At 51.6% G+C, this 17,380-nt stretch overlaps 1 protein-coding gene across 1 annotated transcript; it reads right to left on the reverse strand.

Moving 5' to 3' along the window:
• Positions 1 to 292: 292 nt before the first annotated feature.
• On the reverse strand, positions 293 to 8,564 carry GPX3 (glutathione peroxidase 3). Its single transcript, XM_080805015.1, has 5 exons — positions 8,262 to 8,564; positions 3,639 to 3,792; positions 2,352 to 2,469; positions 1,797 to 1,896; positions 293 to 1,375 (listed from the first exon to the last, which is right to left on the reverse strand). The coding sequence occupies exons 1-5, from the start codon at positions 8,346 to 8,348 to the stop codon at positions 1,154 to 1,156; spliced, it is 681 nt and encodes a 226-aa protein (XP_080661141.1). The 5' UTR covers positions 8,349 to 8,564; the 3' UTR covers positions 293 to 1,153.
• Between the last annotated feature and the right edge of the window lie 8,816 nt (positions 8,565 to 17,380).

The following is a 17,380-nucleotide window of genomic DNA, read 5'->3' on the forward strand; positions in this document are numbered from 1 at the left end:
TCACATGTTGGGAGGCAGTGGGCAAGGCCGAGAGGCTGTTTCCTCACCCATCACATGGACTACCTCCTCTCAGCCCCAGCATCCTGGAGAATTGCGGGAGGGAATGAGTGTGGATGGGAACTGCTTTTGTAAACTCCAAATGCCAAGTTAGAGAAGCACAGGGGGTCTAGGTAGAAACCAAACAGCAGGGGCCCAACGCACTCCTTCCATTTCTTTTCTCCTCCCTCCAACTCCCTCCCTACCCAGCCCAGTGAGGACAGCCCCAAGGAGGAAGCACCACAGTAGGCTCAGCTGTTGCAGAAAGGCCTTTACTGGGCAGACAGGGAGGGAGGAGTCTAATGCCAGGGACTAGGGTGAGGGGAAAGGGCACGTCCTCCAGAAAAGCAGGGGTGGCATCCCTGCCCAGGGGCCTCAGCCTGAATGCACTAAGGGCCGGCCCTTCAGACAGGCTCAGGGGAGGTCCGCCCATGAGGGCTTCGGGCCCCTCCTTCATGGAGATGCCATTCCTGACACAGAGGAACATGGCCCTGGCTCTCACGTCTGCCTTGGCTGCTCTAGGGGAGCACTACAGCGGGAGTGGAGGGTAGGGGACTCGAGAGGGAACTTCAGGAAGGAGAGAGGCTGCATGGTGGAGAGGAGGGAGATCGGGCAGTGTGGTAGACCCAGAAACTTCTGGGCACTTAAGTGGTGGTGATATCTGGAGGCAAAGGGAGATGCCAGCCCCCAAGTTGAGGTCTAGGTCAGAACAGAACAGTTGGAGCTTGAGCTGGTTTTAACGTGGGCTCAGCTGAAAGTGGATGGTTCTCTTCTGAACAGAGAACTGGAGAGAAAGGGGAGGTGTTCTCCCTCACTCTCCATAGCACAGAGCTGTGTGTACACATAGGGTACGCGTTCCCTGTATTCACGCAGGTGGACACAGGTGGTGTTCCCTCCTGTACACACACCATCACACACACCTGTAGGCACGTGTGCAGACGCCCACATGCACAGCAGTACAGACAACTGTTTGCACGTGTTTGTGTCAGGTTGGGGCCTTGCGTAATAGTGAGGGGTCTATGGTGGGAGTGTGGCTTAGTTGGAGAAATGGATCCCTTCCTGAACGGAGTCCCTCCCCAGCCCCCGCATGGTGGACAGGGGGTGGGGCAGGCCTGGTTTACTTCCCCTTGACCGCCAGAGCTGCCTGCCGCCTCATGTAGGCCAGGATGTCCATCTTGACGGTGCTGACCGTGGTCCGGTGGTACCAGCGCATGATGGGTATACCATCTGGCCCCACCAGGAACTTCTCAAAGTTCCAGCGGATGTCGTGGACCTTCATGGGTTCCCAGAAGAGGCGGCCAGGTGAGCCCAGGAGCTCTGAGGTGGGAGGGCAGGAGTTCTGCAGCAGGAATGAGAAGAGCGTCAACCCTGCTTGGGGCCCTTCCCACTGTCCCTCTCCAGGCCTTGCGGGAGTGGGTAGAGGGGAAGGTAGGAGAAGCCTGGCACTGAGCAAAGAGCACCAGTTTCGAGAGTTGAAAATGGAATCCCAGGACCAGCTTTGGCTCTAGCGGATTGTAGGACTCCAGCAGCTTGTCCCTTCTGGGGCCCTGCTTGGGCCTTATCTCTACAATGTGCTGTTGCGATCCTAGGGTCTGCCAAGCTTGATGGTTAGAATGATAGATGCCAGGAAATTCCCTCGGGGGCCCAGAGGTGGGGGAGTGTGGCATGGGCTGTGTCTCCCCAAGGGCTGGAGCTGGGAGTGGCTGTAGCTCTGTCCAGAGCCAGGTCAGCGACTCCCGCAGGTGTGGCTACGCACTCACCTTCAGGAACGTGTAGAACTTCTGCTCTTTCTCCCCGTTCACATCCCCTTTCTCAAAGAGTTGGAAATTGGGGACAAAGCCCCCGCCTGGTCGGACATGCCTGCAAGGAATGTTCTTATGTGAGTCCCAAAGAGATAGGCCTAGGGCTCAGAAATGACAAGAAGGGACTGAGCAGGGAGGGGATGTTGGGAATCTGGATCTTATTCCACACCAGGCAGTGAGAGTTGTTGAAAATTGAATGGGCACAGGCATAGTGTAGGTGTGCAAGCTTCTTTTTCCGGTTTGGTACCTTCTCAGTAACCATGTCCCCTGCCTACACTCTCCCCACCACATCCCCTGGCCCTGCCACCATCCCATCATGCACACGCAGGCAGTCATCCCTGTCTCCGACCTCTCTTCCATTCATGCCAGCAAACAGGGTTCCTGGAAGGGGAGCATGGTTCTTGGTGGCTAAGTACCCATCATGAGTAGGGGCCAATGCAAGAGATCCCTGGCTCCTCGGCTGGGGCACAGGGGACTGTGCTTTCTCAGGACACCAAACAAGCAAGCACTCACTTGAGGCTGGGTAAGATTTCCGAGTTCTCTCCCGGCTCCTGTTTTCCGAATTGGTTGCAGGGGAAGCCCAGAATGACTAGACCGAACGGTTCAAGCTCTTCCTGTAGTGCATTCAGTTCTGGGCCAGGGTGAAAGCAGAGATGAAGGGAGACTATCAAGGACCCATGTCTTGTCTGCACCCCTCCACCTGCTCACCCACTGTGAGCTGAAATCACCAGGGCCTGATGGGGGAAGATTGCTCAGCAAGCATGACAATCCTGGGCTACAAGCCCCATTCTCCTGACTCCAGTATGGTTGCATTGGATGTCCGGAGAGAAAGCAATACGCTTTCTCAAACCAGAAACCAGTCAGCTTCTCACTGCCACTGGGCCTGTAAGCTAATGGCTCCTCCAGGACTCTCAGGATTGAGTCCCTTAGAGCAAGAGCCATACATCCCTGGGCAGAAGGCAGAAGACTTCCTGGCAGTTTGGGAATCGAATGGAGGCCCTGGCCCAGCTTCCCAGTTCCCTCAGTGCCAGCACCCAGCCCATCTCTTGCACAAACACACTCTGCTCTATTTCAAAGTCTGGAAAGAAGGATTCTAGACAAGAGTCCACTGGGCCATCCAGCCCACTGTCACTCTGCTTCCGGGAATTTGCCTGAGACGGCCAGGCAGACATTCAGGGTCAGGTCGCCCTTGCTCCCCCCGAAACCCTGCCAGCGGACTATCTCAGCCCCATGGCATTTTCCTGTGGGTGGTGTCAGATGCCTCTGGTCAGCCTGTTCCCTCAGGCTGTTTTCTCTGCCCTGGCTAAGCAGAGGGGAGTGAGGATACCAGGATCACAAAACCTGGGGCAAACACCTGGGATTGCCACTGACACATGTCCTCGGGGCCTCAATCTAACTGCCCGGTTTCCGGGTAGGAGCCAAGAGAAGCACTAGGGCCGATGGAGCTGAGGGCAGATGGGAAATTCTCATCAGGATAAAGCTACCATTTCTTACTCCCCTGGAAGAACACCCCAGGCACAGACCCAATGTCTTCCATCCCTCCTCTTTTGGGGCAGTTGGGGTCCCCAGAGATGAAGGGTTACTGGGAATCTTCTAGAACATGTCTGAAGGCAGTCAGACGTCAGGCTTATATAGTCATCTTCACTGAAATATGGAAGACAGTAGAGTTGGCATACAGGACTTGGAATCTTGTGATCTCAGTCACCCCTTCCTGCTTGCACCAAAAAAAAGCTCCTGTGATTAGAATGTGCCTAACTGGCAGAAACAGCCCCACAGCAGGGGGCAGGGGTGGGCTCTTACCAACGTACTGGCCCGTCAAGCCTCAGTAGCTGGCCACGTTGACAAAGAGGATGTATTTGCCAGCGTACTGCTTGAAGGGGATGTACTCCTGTCCGTCGATGGTGAGGGCTCCGTACTCATAGATGGTGCCGCTCACATCAGCATGGCAGTCCGTCTGGAACAGAAGAAGACCAGTCCCGGGGAGCGGTTAGGGCTAGAAGGGAACCCGGGCACCTCCGTTTTCAAGATCATGAAAGATACCAACAGGGAGAGTGACTTACCCAAGACCAATCTAAGAACTAGAACTGGACCAGAACCAAGGTCTATTTCCTTGGGCAAGGGAATGCTTATGAAAGCACTTAATCAGCAGCTGGGTGTGTGGAACCCTGCTGTCCTACTTCCATGGCCATTCCATCGCCTCCCGTGCCCAATGCCTAAACACTGGCCAGGCCCAGAGAGAGACAGTGCTGGGGCAGGAGGTTGCCGTACTCCGGGTTGCTCCTGGAGGTTCCTGGGGCCACTGTTGCAGCCAGCCAGGCAGGGGACAGTGTGGGCCGGCTGATAGCATTGCCAAGGACGAACTGAACAGAAAGGAGGAAGTGGCTATGTGCAGAGGGGTGATTCAGATATGGAGGACTGGAAAGCTGAGGCCAATGCTACAATATAGGGAAGTAGGAGGAGCCAGGAAGGGAAGAGGCCTGCCTGGAGCATTCCGTGTGCCAGCAAGGGGAAACCAACAGGGCCTCGCCCATGGGAGATGTTCCCTGTAAGTGTGTAGCTGGGATGACGGGTATGCCTTCCTCTGTGCCCAGCTGCTGCGCCCCTCCCCCGCCCCCGACAAGTGACCTTCTAGAACAAGTAGTGGACAATGGATTTAGGTGGGGATGCGGATTCCATGTCCAGCTCTGCCACTAACTCCCTGTATGGTCTGGGGCTAGCCCTTTCTCTTCTCTGGGCCTCAGTTTCCTCTTTTATAAGATGAGAACCTTGAACTGGATCAGCCGTGCTCAACCATGATGGCTTGCCAGCATCACCAGCAGTGGGCAGGGGGAGGAGTGGGACCAGTGCCAACCAGCAGGGCATTGCCTGGACTCCACTCTCCACCTACCCCAGCTCTGGCACAGGCGACGAAAACCTGGGTCTACTCTTGAAAGGGTGTCTCGGCGTCAGTCACACAATCAGCAGCAGTCATGAGGGGAAAGGAAAGTGTTCGCCAGCGTTATATTGGGTCATCTCTGGCCATGATGGGGGAGGAGACAGGTACCCAGACAATAAACAAACGAAGTATGAACTGGCATTATAGATCAGGAGAGACGGGCGGTAGGAGTCAGAGAAGCAAATCCACACCCTCTCCTCCCCATCGGTCTTGGAAGGCTTGCTGTTGAGGTGAGGCACCTGGGCCCAGCCAGGTGAAGGGAGTCATCTGGTTGGCTGGGTGTGGTCCCAGGAGGGTGTAGAAAAGTCACCACAGCCTGGAAAACGTCACAGGCCTGCTGAGCCAGGTGAGACAGGGCTCCCTCTGGCAAGCCATTCTCAGAGAGCTGCGATCTCTCTTCTCGGCCTCAGTGCCAATTCCGTTTTCCATGGGACTGGCAGCCCATGCCCCATGACTTCCAGCGGGTGCCAGAGGCAGGTCCGAAACCTAAGCTCCACATTCCTCTAGCCCCTGCCTCCCTGGCCCTAGCTGGGTCAGTTCCACCATTGAACACAAACAACCAGGGCACAGCACACCCAGCCCACTGGCCGCGGAGGTCTAGCAGCCAGAGAAGGCAAGGCCTCCCAGCTTGCCCCTCCAGCTCTTCCCCTCCACCCTGATCCAAAGGCAAATTCTGGGAACTGATGAGAACAAAAGCCTTCAACAGGTTGTCCAAATAACAGAAGCTTGTAAACAGGACAATCTGCTTCTGAACACAGCTTCAGGATGGGGGTGGGGTGAGGGGACTCTCCTCTCGCTAGGCTTGGCTTTTTAGTCTTTGCTGGCTCTGTGGCCCTGGGGGAGTGAGTCACTTTCACTCTGGGAGCCTCAGGTGGCTGACAGGCAAGGATAATGCCACCTGCCTCCCCAAACAGATGTGCGAATCTCTGCGCAGATCAGAACAGTCTTGAAAGCCTCGAGGAGAGAAATCCCCATATCAGGAGATAGTGATTATTCTGCCAGCGGCTACGGGGAAAGGCCCTGAGGGTCCTCCGTTATCGTGAAGAGGGCTTTGAGGATCTCCAGCCAGGGGAAAGAGGAGGCTGCTGCAAGGTGTCTCTGGGGAGAAGCAATGAGGACAGAGCCTCCAAGCTGTCTGCTGGGGCCACTGAGCCCAGGGCTGTGGGTTCAGACACCATCAGTGGTGACTCTGACCATGACCCCTCCTTTCCTTTCTGTGGGCTCTGGCGGCTCGCCTGTCAGATGGGCTCAGAGTCAGTGTTGTCTTAAGGGCTCTACATCTCTGTCAGCCTGTGGTTCCATGATTCTCTCTGCCTGGTTGAGTCACCTAGAAACCAGCGGTTACTAGGATCTCGTGCACGTCAGCGGTCATTACCCTCTCCAGCTTCTGCAGAGTCCTTCTGCACAGCAAGGACAGGGAGCCTGAGTAGCTTAAAGCTGGACTGGAGATGCAACACAGCAAGGAAAGGAGGATTTCCTTCATTATCTGGATCCTCCCTTTGAACTGGGAGGAAGCAGACATCCCTCCGAGAAGGTCACCTACTGCCCATCCCATTCCTCACGTGCCCCGCCATCCTATCCCTTGGCCCTGGAGTTGGAGGTAAGGTAGGTGGTTGAGTCTTAGAATCCGGACCTAGGACATCTCGACTCTAAGGCCCTGGGAGGAGAGATGGGCATGCCCAGACCATCGTTAGTCAGCAAGTGCTAATCGGCTGCCTCTGATAGGATCATACCTCACCCTGAGATTTTTCTAGACATACCCACCCTGTTCTCTTTGAATCCTTTTCCTTCCCCAGAGTTCTGCAAATAACACAGAGCTATGATGAGTTATTCATGGGATCTACCTTCTTACCTCCAGCCTTCTCGAGTCAGGGCCCAATCTTCTCTGGCTTTCCCTAGACTGAGAGTAAAGGACTGACTCCATGCTGCTGGCCTGCCCACCCCCAGCTCTACCCCACACCACACTCAGTCCCATCCCTAACCTGGAAAATGTCTTTGAGTTGAGGATAATGAACAGGGCTGGATACAAAGGAGGAGGTGTAGAAATGCCTTTATAACCATCGACTCCAAAGAGATTACTCCAAAGAGAAACAGACTGAATAGGATTTAGCGGAGGACAGGACAGGATGGGGGGATAGACACATACAGAAGGAACTCTGTGCTTCGAATGGGCTAATTGGACAGTGGATAGAACTTTGGAAATAGGATTACGGACTCCTAAGATCTTAAAGACCCAGAAGATTTTAGAAAGACGGAAGCTCAAAGCTTCTCTTGAGCTTATACAAGCATGTAGGGTGTGTATGTGTGTGTGTGTATGTGTGTGTGTGTCTGTGTCTCTGTGTATGTGTTATGTGTGTTGGGAGAGTGGAGACAAAATCTCTCTCTTTGGGTCTCTACCCAAAGGCTTCTGCCTCCCACCCTGGGGAAGAAGAGAGGTCTACTGGGCCCATTCTGGCATGTACTATCCTAGGAGATGAGCAGGCTGAGTCACTCCACTCCTGGCTTCAGCATCCCCACTCTAGCTAAGGGTCACACACTCTGCTGGGGATAGACAGAGGCTCAGGAGAACGCCACCTCTCCTGTGAGCTGGCAGTCCCCAACTTTCTCCAGCTACCAGGTCTGCTCCAGGGGCTATGGACAGTGGGTGGCGGGTGGGGAAGCTGCCCCAGAACACACCTTCACAGAGCAGCAGGTGGATTTTGCAGCTTCCCCAAGCATTCCCGGGAAACCATCAGCTTCCTTGTGCACCCCCCACCTTCCCTTCCCTTCCCTCCCCTCCCCTCCCCACCCCACCCCACCCCACCCCGCCCGGCCCCGCCCACACCCCAGCCGCCCACAGATGGACAACCTGGGGCCCAGAAAGGATTGAGGATCTAGCCAATGTCCTGGGGACTGTGCACTGCCAATCCAGAGTGCTTTCGGTCACGGATGTCTGCCTCTTCTACCAACGCCCTGGAATCCAAGCGGGCATTTCTACCTGCGTTAATCCTTGGGTTAGAAGAGCCCTCACCGTAATTCTCCAAGACAGGGACCACCCAGCTCCTTCCCTTTCTCCTTGCCTGTCAGTCTCCCCTGGGAACCTCCGCAGCCAGCAGAGATGCGGAGTCTCTAGGCCTTTTTCTGTGCCCCCGCCCACTTCAGGCCCGCCTGGAGGGGAGTAGCTGGGGACCGGCTTGGCATGCCCGTAGCAAGGCGACACTGAGGCAGCTGTGGGGCAGACGGGGTCAACTCGGTGAGGGTGACTCTCCTCCCTATTCATTCTGCCCACCCAGGGCACCCAGATCTCCCATAGATAAAATTGCGAAGAGAGGGGCGCGCCGGGCGGGGGTCCCGGAGGCGGAGAGGGAGGAACCGGGGTTAAGGTCCTCGCACCAGGTGTTGCCCCTCTTGGAGGGGAGCCCGGGAAGATGGATGCCTCGCCACCGACAGACGGACACCTGGGAGGCTCTGTTCGTCCCGCCGAGCCCCCACCCCTAAGGCTCACTCACCTTCGACTTCTCCTGCCCCCGGCTCGGCGGGACGAAGCCAGCCAGGAGCAGGGAGAGAAGGCAGGACGCCCGCAACAGCCGGGCCATGGCGGGCACGGGGCGCGTCTCGGGCTCGCCGGAGACGCTGTCTGATCCCGGGCCACCGCCGTCTGAGGGGTCCGATGCCCTCAGCCACCTTTCAAGCCCTCAGCGATGACCAATCCGCGGCCGGCCCGGAGTCCCGTAGCCAATCGCAGGGCGGCTGGCATTTCAGGGGCGGGCGCAGTTTACCCTCCTTCTCCTCCCTAGGCTCCGGGCGACAGTGACATAAGCAGGTCTGGGCAGAAATGGGAGCGGGTCCTTGTGGACCTATGAGGCTGCCCCCTCTTCTTTAGGCACTAAAGTGCAGGGGGAGGCACGCGCAATGTCCTCCAGCAGAGCCAGGGGATAGGGCTTTAAACTAACTGAAGAACCGATAGAAGGCTCAATCCTAGGAGACATTTCTTACTCCTAGGTTTTAAAACACCCCGAGGTGCTCCCTCCTTCCTCTTTCCTCCTTCCTCCATTCCAGTTGAAGAGATGTTGAGGATTGAAAATGACAGCGAGATCTGCGGTGAGACTGCTAGGAACATTTGCTTCACGCAGATTTACCGCTTAAGAAGCAAAGAGTGGGGGCACCTGGGTGGCTCAGTCATTTGAACGTGGGACTCTTGTTTTCCGCTAAGGTCATGATCTCCGACCTCAGGGAGGCAAGTGCTTTGGATTCTCACCCCCTCTTCCCCTCTCCCTGTGCATGCATGCTCTCTAAAATAAATAAATAAAATCCTTTAAAAATCCTTTAAAAAAAGGGGGGGAGTGGATGCCCACAGATTTTGAAAGCAGCCCCCTCCTGGAAAGAACACTGGGATATCTCAGACCATTTGCAAGCAGAAAATACATTGCTCACTGTGTTGTCTTGAATGTGTTCCTTTCCCCTTCTGGGTCTTGGTTTCCCCAACTGTGTAATGATGGATTAGCTGATGACCTCCTGAAGCCCTTCTGGTTCCGGCTAGATGACTTCCTTCTAAAATAAGAGAAAGACCTAGAACAGAAGTTCCTAGAGAGTAGGGACCATAATCATCACCTGGCCCATAGCCTAGAGCACAGGTGTTAAGTATTTGTTGCATTAATCAACCAAAGAATTCATTTCTCTGCTTGGAGATACCGTTGATTAGGTAGGCAGCTCTAGGACTGGGCTATCTTGGTACGATCGTGTTCACAGAGAGGGGAATGTGTTGGGATCAGTACTTCCCAAAACTGCCCAACTACCAGAGTCACCTGGGAAGCTTCTAGTCGATTCCCAGACCCCACTCCAGAATCACTGCATTAGAATATCGGGGGGGCAGAGGCTGAGAATCTGCTTTCAAACATGTTCCAAAGGTGATTCTGAAGCAGGCGATCCTGACTTCTGGTAGAGAAGTGCCTTGAGATAGCATGCCTCTCCTCTGATTGGCGATTTTGTCCCTGTGGGAGTTTGGAAGTTCTGTTTCAAGTCCCTTATTCTCCATAAAGCCTTTCTTACTTCAAACCACAGACTGTTGAAGGGAACATTGAAGTCCAGAAAGTCTTTAAATGAGTTAAAGTACAGAAACATTTGAACAGCGGCTGACACCAAGTATGTTTTCAATACATGTTATTTGAAGATTTTATTTATTTATTTGACAAACAGAGATCACAAGTAGGCAGAGAGGCAGGCAGAGAAAGAGGGGGAAGCAGGCTTCCTGCTGAGCAGAAAGCCCGATGTGGGGCTTGATCCCAGAGACCCTGGGATCATGACCTGAGCCGAAGGCAGAGGCTTTAACCCACTGAGCCACCCAGGTGCCCCTTCAATAAATGTTATTTAACCACCCATTTCACTGAGGCTTAGAGATGGAGAAAAGTCTGCCTCATTCCCACAGTAAATTGGTGGCAGAGTGGAGACCAGAATCAAGATCTCTAGACTCTAATATCAGGCAGTCCTCCCTTTGCTCTGTTGTCTTTTGAAGGTCGTATTTACCCACAGATACAAATGTCTGTACACCTATCAGTCTGTCAGAAATCCATTGTTCATTATCAATAGGCATCTAGTGACCCTCAAAATATGTGTCTGGCACCATGTAAACACCATGAGAGACATCAGAGAGTTTTCTGGAAGTTTCAGTCTCTGTCCTCAAGGTGTGTCCCACAGAGCCAGGAGTAGGATGAGGCCAGTAAGCCCCTAGGGTCTAACAAGTGCACAGCCGACCCCCAAGGGTGAGGGCCTCCTTCAGTTTTGCACCCTCTGTGCCTGACTTGCCTCATCTTGGTCCCAGCCCTGGTGTTCAGTTTCTTTGGGGGAAATAAGAAGGAGTCAGAAGCCTGAGGCTTGCTGTGGGGCCACACACATGTCACTTTCCTTCTCTGGGTCTCATCTGGTCCAACAGTTGAACAAGAGTCTCTGGCAGTCTCTCGGTGATGATCTCTGTGGCTCTCCAGTTCCAAGGGTCTAAGGAAAGCATGTGCTTCCAGAAACTCGGGAGTGCTGGCATCACGGACAGTGGCTGTGGTCGGTGGAGCATGGTGGGCACTGCAGACCACCTATGCACCACTTTCAAGAGGGCTGAGCCTTCAGACCGGGAACATGAAGACAAATATGAAACAGCATGCCCCAGTCTTTTCACCACCCACCTTTTGAGCTCATTTAGTTGATTTGTTCCCAGAACCCTGTGTTTTGAAAGATGTTATTCTCCACCAGGCTGTTTCCTCTTGGCCTCAGGTTGAAGTCCAAATTCCTTAGTGCTTTAGACAATATCCTCAAAGTCCAGCCACACTCCTCTCATTCTCTCTACCCCAGATGTACTGGGTCTTTTTTCCTTTCTTCCAACATGCCATTCTCTCTTACCTCCAGGTTTTTGTCTCAGCTGTTCCCTCTGCCTGGAGCACTCCACATTCTCTCCTTTACTCGTTCACTTCTACCCTGTTTCAGGTCTCCACTTCTGTTCAGGTCCCCTTGCTTTAGTATTGTTTCTAGAATGTCTGATAGTTTCTATATCAACCCTTTGTTTTCCTTTATCATCATTTCTTGTTTACTTTCTACATCAAGTCACAGGGTCCACAAAGCCTTCATTCCCAAAACTTTGCCCAGGGCTTAATACATAGAAGATGCTCAGTAGACATTACATAAATAAGTAAATAAATGTCAAATAAAACATTATTTAACATCTAGAATAAGGGGAGCTTCAGATCAGCATGTACTAACAGTTTAAGCCCACAACACTGGTCTGATTCTAGCAGCTAGTAAGATGTAAAACATGTGCACAATGCTAAGTGAGCTTATCACAGAAGAGTAAATGATTTGCATTGGGTTTCAAGAAAGGAAGGGTAGAGACAGAAGCTGTAGGGGAATCAGAAGCCAGTGTGCTTCCAGCCTGAGGCTGTGCTCTACAGAGTCCCAGGCAAGTGGGCACTCAATGCCTCTTCACCATTTTTTTAGGGAGCTTACTACTTACCTGTTTGGTGGGTAGGTAGGGACTACTGATGACTTAAAGAAGGTTTTCTAAAAAGTGCTGATGCTCTGTGTCTTTGAGGAAGATAGAACACAAGGCAATAAACAAGGAGGGCTGTAAAAAGCCAGAACAATGGAAGCCAGCCCTATCACTGCTGAGTAAGCGCTGGACTTGACGATGGGGTCAGCCAGCCCAACTGATGGGTTCAGATGAGGGCGGGAGGAGGGAGGCCCAGCCCCCATAAGCACAGTGCCAATCTCAAACAGTAGCCCTATTTTGCAATCAAGAAGGGATTGCAGAACCCAGGGGCAGCCTGTTGCTGCTGGTTTTCTGACCAATCGGCCAATCCAACCTGAGAGTCAGCCAGGAGACAGGGAGTCCATCAAAAGGAGACGTAGCTAGAGCCTCTACTTTCGCAACCAGGGCCTTTCAAACTCTGGGCCTTAGTTTCCTCATCTGTGGAATGAGGAGTTGGACAAGTTGATCTCAAGGGCAAAACTGTTGGACAGTAAGAGTAACAGCCAGCATTCACCCAAAATCCTATATGGACCAGATATTGCTTTAGATTTATTCATTTTTGGAAAACCCCTGCAACCTCATGAAGTAGCTAACATTACTCTTCCCATTTTGTAGATAAAGAAACTAATACATAGAGAGGTTAAGGTCATGCAGTTGGTAGATGGTAGAACCAGAATTCTCATCCGCATGCTCTGTCTCCAGAGCCCCTGCCATTAATCTCTAAGCCCGTGTTGTCCAAATGGCAGCTATGAGCCAGCTGTGGCTAGTGAGCGTTTGGAACGTGCCTAGTCCAAATGGAGATGTGCCACTTGTATAAAATCCACACTGGTTTTTGAAGACTTAGTATGAAAAAGAGAATGTAAAATATCCCAATAAATATTTATATCATTACATGTTGAAATGTTCATAGTTTATATATTGGGTTTAAAAATAGATTATTTTTTTAAAGGGTTTTATTTATTTACTTTGGAGCTAGAGGAAGAGAGAGAGCGTACGAGTGGTGGGAGGAGCAGAAGGAGAGGAACAAGCAGACTCTGCGCTGAATGCAGAGTCCAACGTGGGGACTGATCCACCACCCTGGGATCATGACCCAAGCTGAAATCAAGAGTCAGACAATCAACCAAATGAGCCACCCAGTCACCCTGAAAATATATTCTTGAAATTAATTTCACTTGTTTCTTTTTACATTTCAAAATGTGACTGCTAGAAAATTTAAAATTACGTATGTGATTGATGTTCTATTTCTACTGGACAGCACTAATTTAAGCTATATAATCTTAAGACATTGGTAAAGGATTATGGTTGTCTGTGATATCTCGGCTTATCACCTGTCTGAGGTCCCCAAGACCACTTCTGGGTTCAGTGATTCACAAGGAGGACTCCTAGGTCTCACCATATAGTCATCCTCATGCTATGACTTCTTATAGTGAAAGCTCACAAAGCAAAGTCAGCAAAGGGAAAAGGTGGATGGGACAAGGTCTGGAGGAAACCAGGAGCAAGCTTCCAAGAGTCCTCTCCCAGCTGAGTCACATAGGATGTGCTTAATTCCTCTACCAACAAACTGTGACAACACATGTAAAATGCCATCTGCCAGGGAGGCTCAAGAGAGACTCAGTGCCCAGGGCTTTTCCTGGGAGCTAGCCAAGTAGGCAGCCTCTGTTTTGCATGTACCAAAATTCTGGACTTCCAGAAGGAGAGCAGGTGTTCAGCATAAGCCACATTGTCTGTATCAACAGTTTGGGCACAGTGACCCACTCTTATCAGTTCTGGGAATGGTGGAGATTCTCCTGAAACTGAAGTTCCCAAATGCCAAACAAGGGCCAACTGCAAGTTATTCTTTCCAAGCATAGAGGTCCCCTATGTTTAATCTCTTCTGCAGATCTCCCAGTTAAACTTCACCAGGATCTGGTCTGGCAAATTGGACCAGGTTTGTTGAGTTTACCTGACATGAAGTTAATGAATCCCACTTGCTCCGAAGCCTGATTACTGAGAGGGAGACTTATAAAAAGTGGAAGGGCCCCTCTTAGAGACTATCTCATTCAACCTTCTTATCTGAGAAGCTGAGTGATTTGTTTAAGGTCCTGCAGCAAATATAGGCATCTATAAGGGTGACACGTAGAGTAAACGCAGTGGCAAGCTTTCAGCCAAAATGCCCCTTCCATTCTCTTGGATGCCCTTATATGTTGCTAGAACCCCAAAATCTTTTCCCCATTTCTTAGCAGTAGGGAACCCAATGTCTCTGCTGACCTCGCCCCGCCCCCCACCTCCACCCTTTCTAGGTTATTGTTGGGCTGGAAGACTACAGTGCTGGAGAAGCACTACGTAACAACCTTCATAAATCATCACTTAACAATGAACAACCCACATCCTACTTCCAGTGAGTTAACTAACAATGCATCAAACTGCATCAAACCAACGAGGACTAGAAGGAACTGGTAAACTCTAGAGCAGAAGAACAAGATGAGGTAGGTAGCTTATTACTGCCCGTCCCCTACTCGCTTCTCCCAGCACCACCATAGCTAACAAATAGCCAGGTCAGGTCCATATCACTCCTACCCCTTCCCTGACTCAGAAGGTCCATGTCAACTGGGCTTGTGAAGTCTACTTGAGAAGGTTTTGGAATCCTGGTCCTATCTCAGTATGTGCCATAGCCTAGTCCCTTCTCCCTGAGCCTTGCAGTACCTCCAATTCAGAAATGAGGAAATCAGAATTCTGGGGTTTTGTTCATCCTGGCCAGTCTGAGAGGGCACAGCTTCTCATGAACCGACCCCGGGGGAGGAGTCCATGAGGACAAATGGTGTTGTGCCCAGGAGAATCTGGGTTGGGTTACCGGGGTGAGGGGGTACTAAAGGTAAATCATAGTAAATCATATGGTTTCCTCCTTCATGGCTCTTGTCACTTTTCAGATGGCTGTTTTGGTTTGAAATGAGGAAGGACATGAAGTTCAGAGTCTGCATATTACCATGCCCATGCACATTCCCCACGAGGTCAAGAGGCTGGGCTGACCTCTCTGGGGCCCTAACCTTTTTCAGACACACTCTACCACCGCCTGCCTGGGTAGCTTCAGCCAAAGCAGATTCATCCCTCTGGGCCATGACCCTCCCCGTGGGAGGTGTTAAATGGGTCAATGGCCTTCTGCCCTGCTGGCTCAGGAAGCCTTTTAGAGGGCTTGATAGAATGTTGGAGCAGAAAGACGCTAGAACATGAACTTCAACGAGAACTGAGGATTCTTTTTCCCCTTTCCCAATTCATTCTTTCTCTCCAAAGCCATGCCTTATCAGTGCCTTTTCCTCATGTTACTGAGGTCTTAAACTTACTAAGCCAACTATTCCATAAACACATTAGTAAACAACAGGTGTCTATTAAGCACTTACCAGGTGCTACGTGCTGTCCCAGCTGCTGAGGGTTCAGGGACTCAGAGTGGATAAGGAGTGAGTCCTGCCCACAAGAGGCTTGCAGTCTGGTAGGGAGGTGACCATAAACTGGCTACGCAGGGTGACGGTTACTCTCAGAGGGGAAAATGGCAATACAGAGCAGGAAACTTAGCTTAGCTCAGTGGCTGCGGGGCCGGCTTCCAGGTGGAAGTAACTGGCAATCTGGGAAGGAGTAGGAAGAGTCCTTTACCGAGAGACACAGGGGCGATGTTTGGGGCCGAAGAAACAACTCGATCAAAGGCTGACTGGCCTCTTCCAGTTTTAATACTCGGCATTCTTCATGGCTGAAGCAGAGAGTTCAAGGTGAAAAGTGGCAAGAGGTAAGCCTGGAGAGGTACACAAGGGCAGATGGAGATGGGTTTTGATGACCTTGGACTTTATCCTGAGGACAGCAGACAGAAGCAGCCTCTTTCCCCTCATCACTTTGTTTTGTTATTCTTTTATTACTTTTCACAATTTTAAGTGATCTCGTTCTTTTTTTATTTACCTATTTTTTAAATTTATCTACCTATCTAAGGTTGATCCCCTTCTTCCAACTCGAATGTAAACAACAGGGGGCAGGACCAGGATTAGGGAGAGGGGACGGAGTGGAGGGGGAAAGGGAAAGGCAAACATGTTTTTTGTTTTTTGTTTTTTTTAAAGATTTTATTTATTTATTTGACAGACAGAGATCACAAGTAGGCAGAGAGGCAGGCAGAGAGAGAGGAGGAAGCAGGCTTCCTGCCGAGCAGAGAGCCCGATGCGGGGCTCGATCCCAGGACCCCCGGGATCATGACCTGAGCCGAAGGCAGAGGCTTTAACCCACTGAGCCACCCAGGCACCCCAGGCAAACATGTTTTAAACAGCCATTGTGTGTGCGCGAAACACAGTGCCAGGCACCTCTCAGATATTCTTTGAGGAGGGCCCCGTTATTACCCCCATTTTATAAGGGAGGAAACGGAGACTCTGAGGGATGAAGTACCTGCCCAAAGTTATTAAATGTGTCAGATGTGGAAACGGATCCTCTCTCCATTATGGAAGAAGGGGTATAGAAGGGGACAGGCGAAGAGAAGAGGAAGAGGAGGAGAGCCATGGTGGGGAGAAAGGAGCAGGAAGTAAGGTGTGGGGGCCCTGGCACGCTGCCAGGCAAGGGCAATGGGCCCGGAGTTGTTCTTGTGTCCCAGAAGGCTGATGGGGGATGTTTATGAGAAATCTCAACATTCAGAAGGAGCATGACCTCCCAGCCTGCCTGTTCCTGCCCCGTGACTGCTCCTGGCTATAAACAGCCTGTTTATTAGCCCCAGGAAACTGGCTCCTTTACCACTTAGCTTTATCTCCCGGGATGGGCGGGCTTGAAGAGCAGGGGGTGCCTGGCCAAGAGGAGGAGCGGCTACTGGAAACCCAGTGATCCTTAAAGAGCGGGGTCAAAAGAAGCCACAGAGAGCACACATTCTGCCTATATCCACCCCCTTGCAGAACTGTCCAAGGCTGCATGGTGGGTTAATGGGCCCTAAAAACCCTTGACCCAATGGCTGCCACTTTAAGGGAATTAAAGTTTGACTCATCTCATTATTTTTCCTAATGACCACCATCATTAGAGCCCTAATGCTGAAATCAAATGAAATGGTGGTGAAATCAAATGAAATAATGGTTATAAAGGCACTTGGCAAACTGAACCCCCCTGAGCCCTTGAGAATTTGTTCCCAGTCCAGTCCCTCATGCCTCCCCAATTACCACCCCCCCACATACACACACTTAATCCCTTAGGACAACTAACACAGGGAGACACACACACACACACACACTCTCACCGACCACATGCTTACCACCACACATCAGGTCTCAGCTGTGAAATGGGAGTTATTATTTTTTTTAAAGATTTTATTTACTTATTTTTGCAAGAGAGAGAGAACACAGGGGCCAGCGGGGGTTGGGGGGAGGCAAGGAAGAAGCAGACTCCCGGCTGAGCAGGGAGCCTGATGTGGAACTCGATCCAAGGACCCTGGGATCATGACCTGAGCCAAAGGCAGGTGCCCAATGACTGAGCCACACAGGCACCCCTGAAATGAGGGTTATAATAGTACTCACCTACTAGGTTGCTGGAAGGATTAAATAAAATACTTACATGAAGTTTAGCCCCATGTGCGGCACCTCCGTGGGCTCAAGAGTTAGCTACATCTATGCTGGGTGTCCCTTGAGAAATCCC

This window comes from Martes martes (assembly GCF_963455335.1).
Source record: "Martes martes genome assembly, chromosome: 5".
In the NCBI taxonomy this organism is placed as follows: Eukaryota; Metazoa; Chordata; class Mammalia; order Carnivora; family Mustelidae; genus Martes; species Martes martes.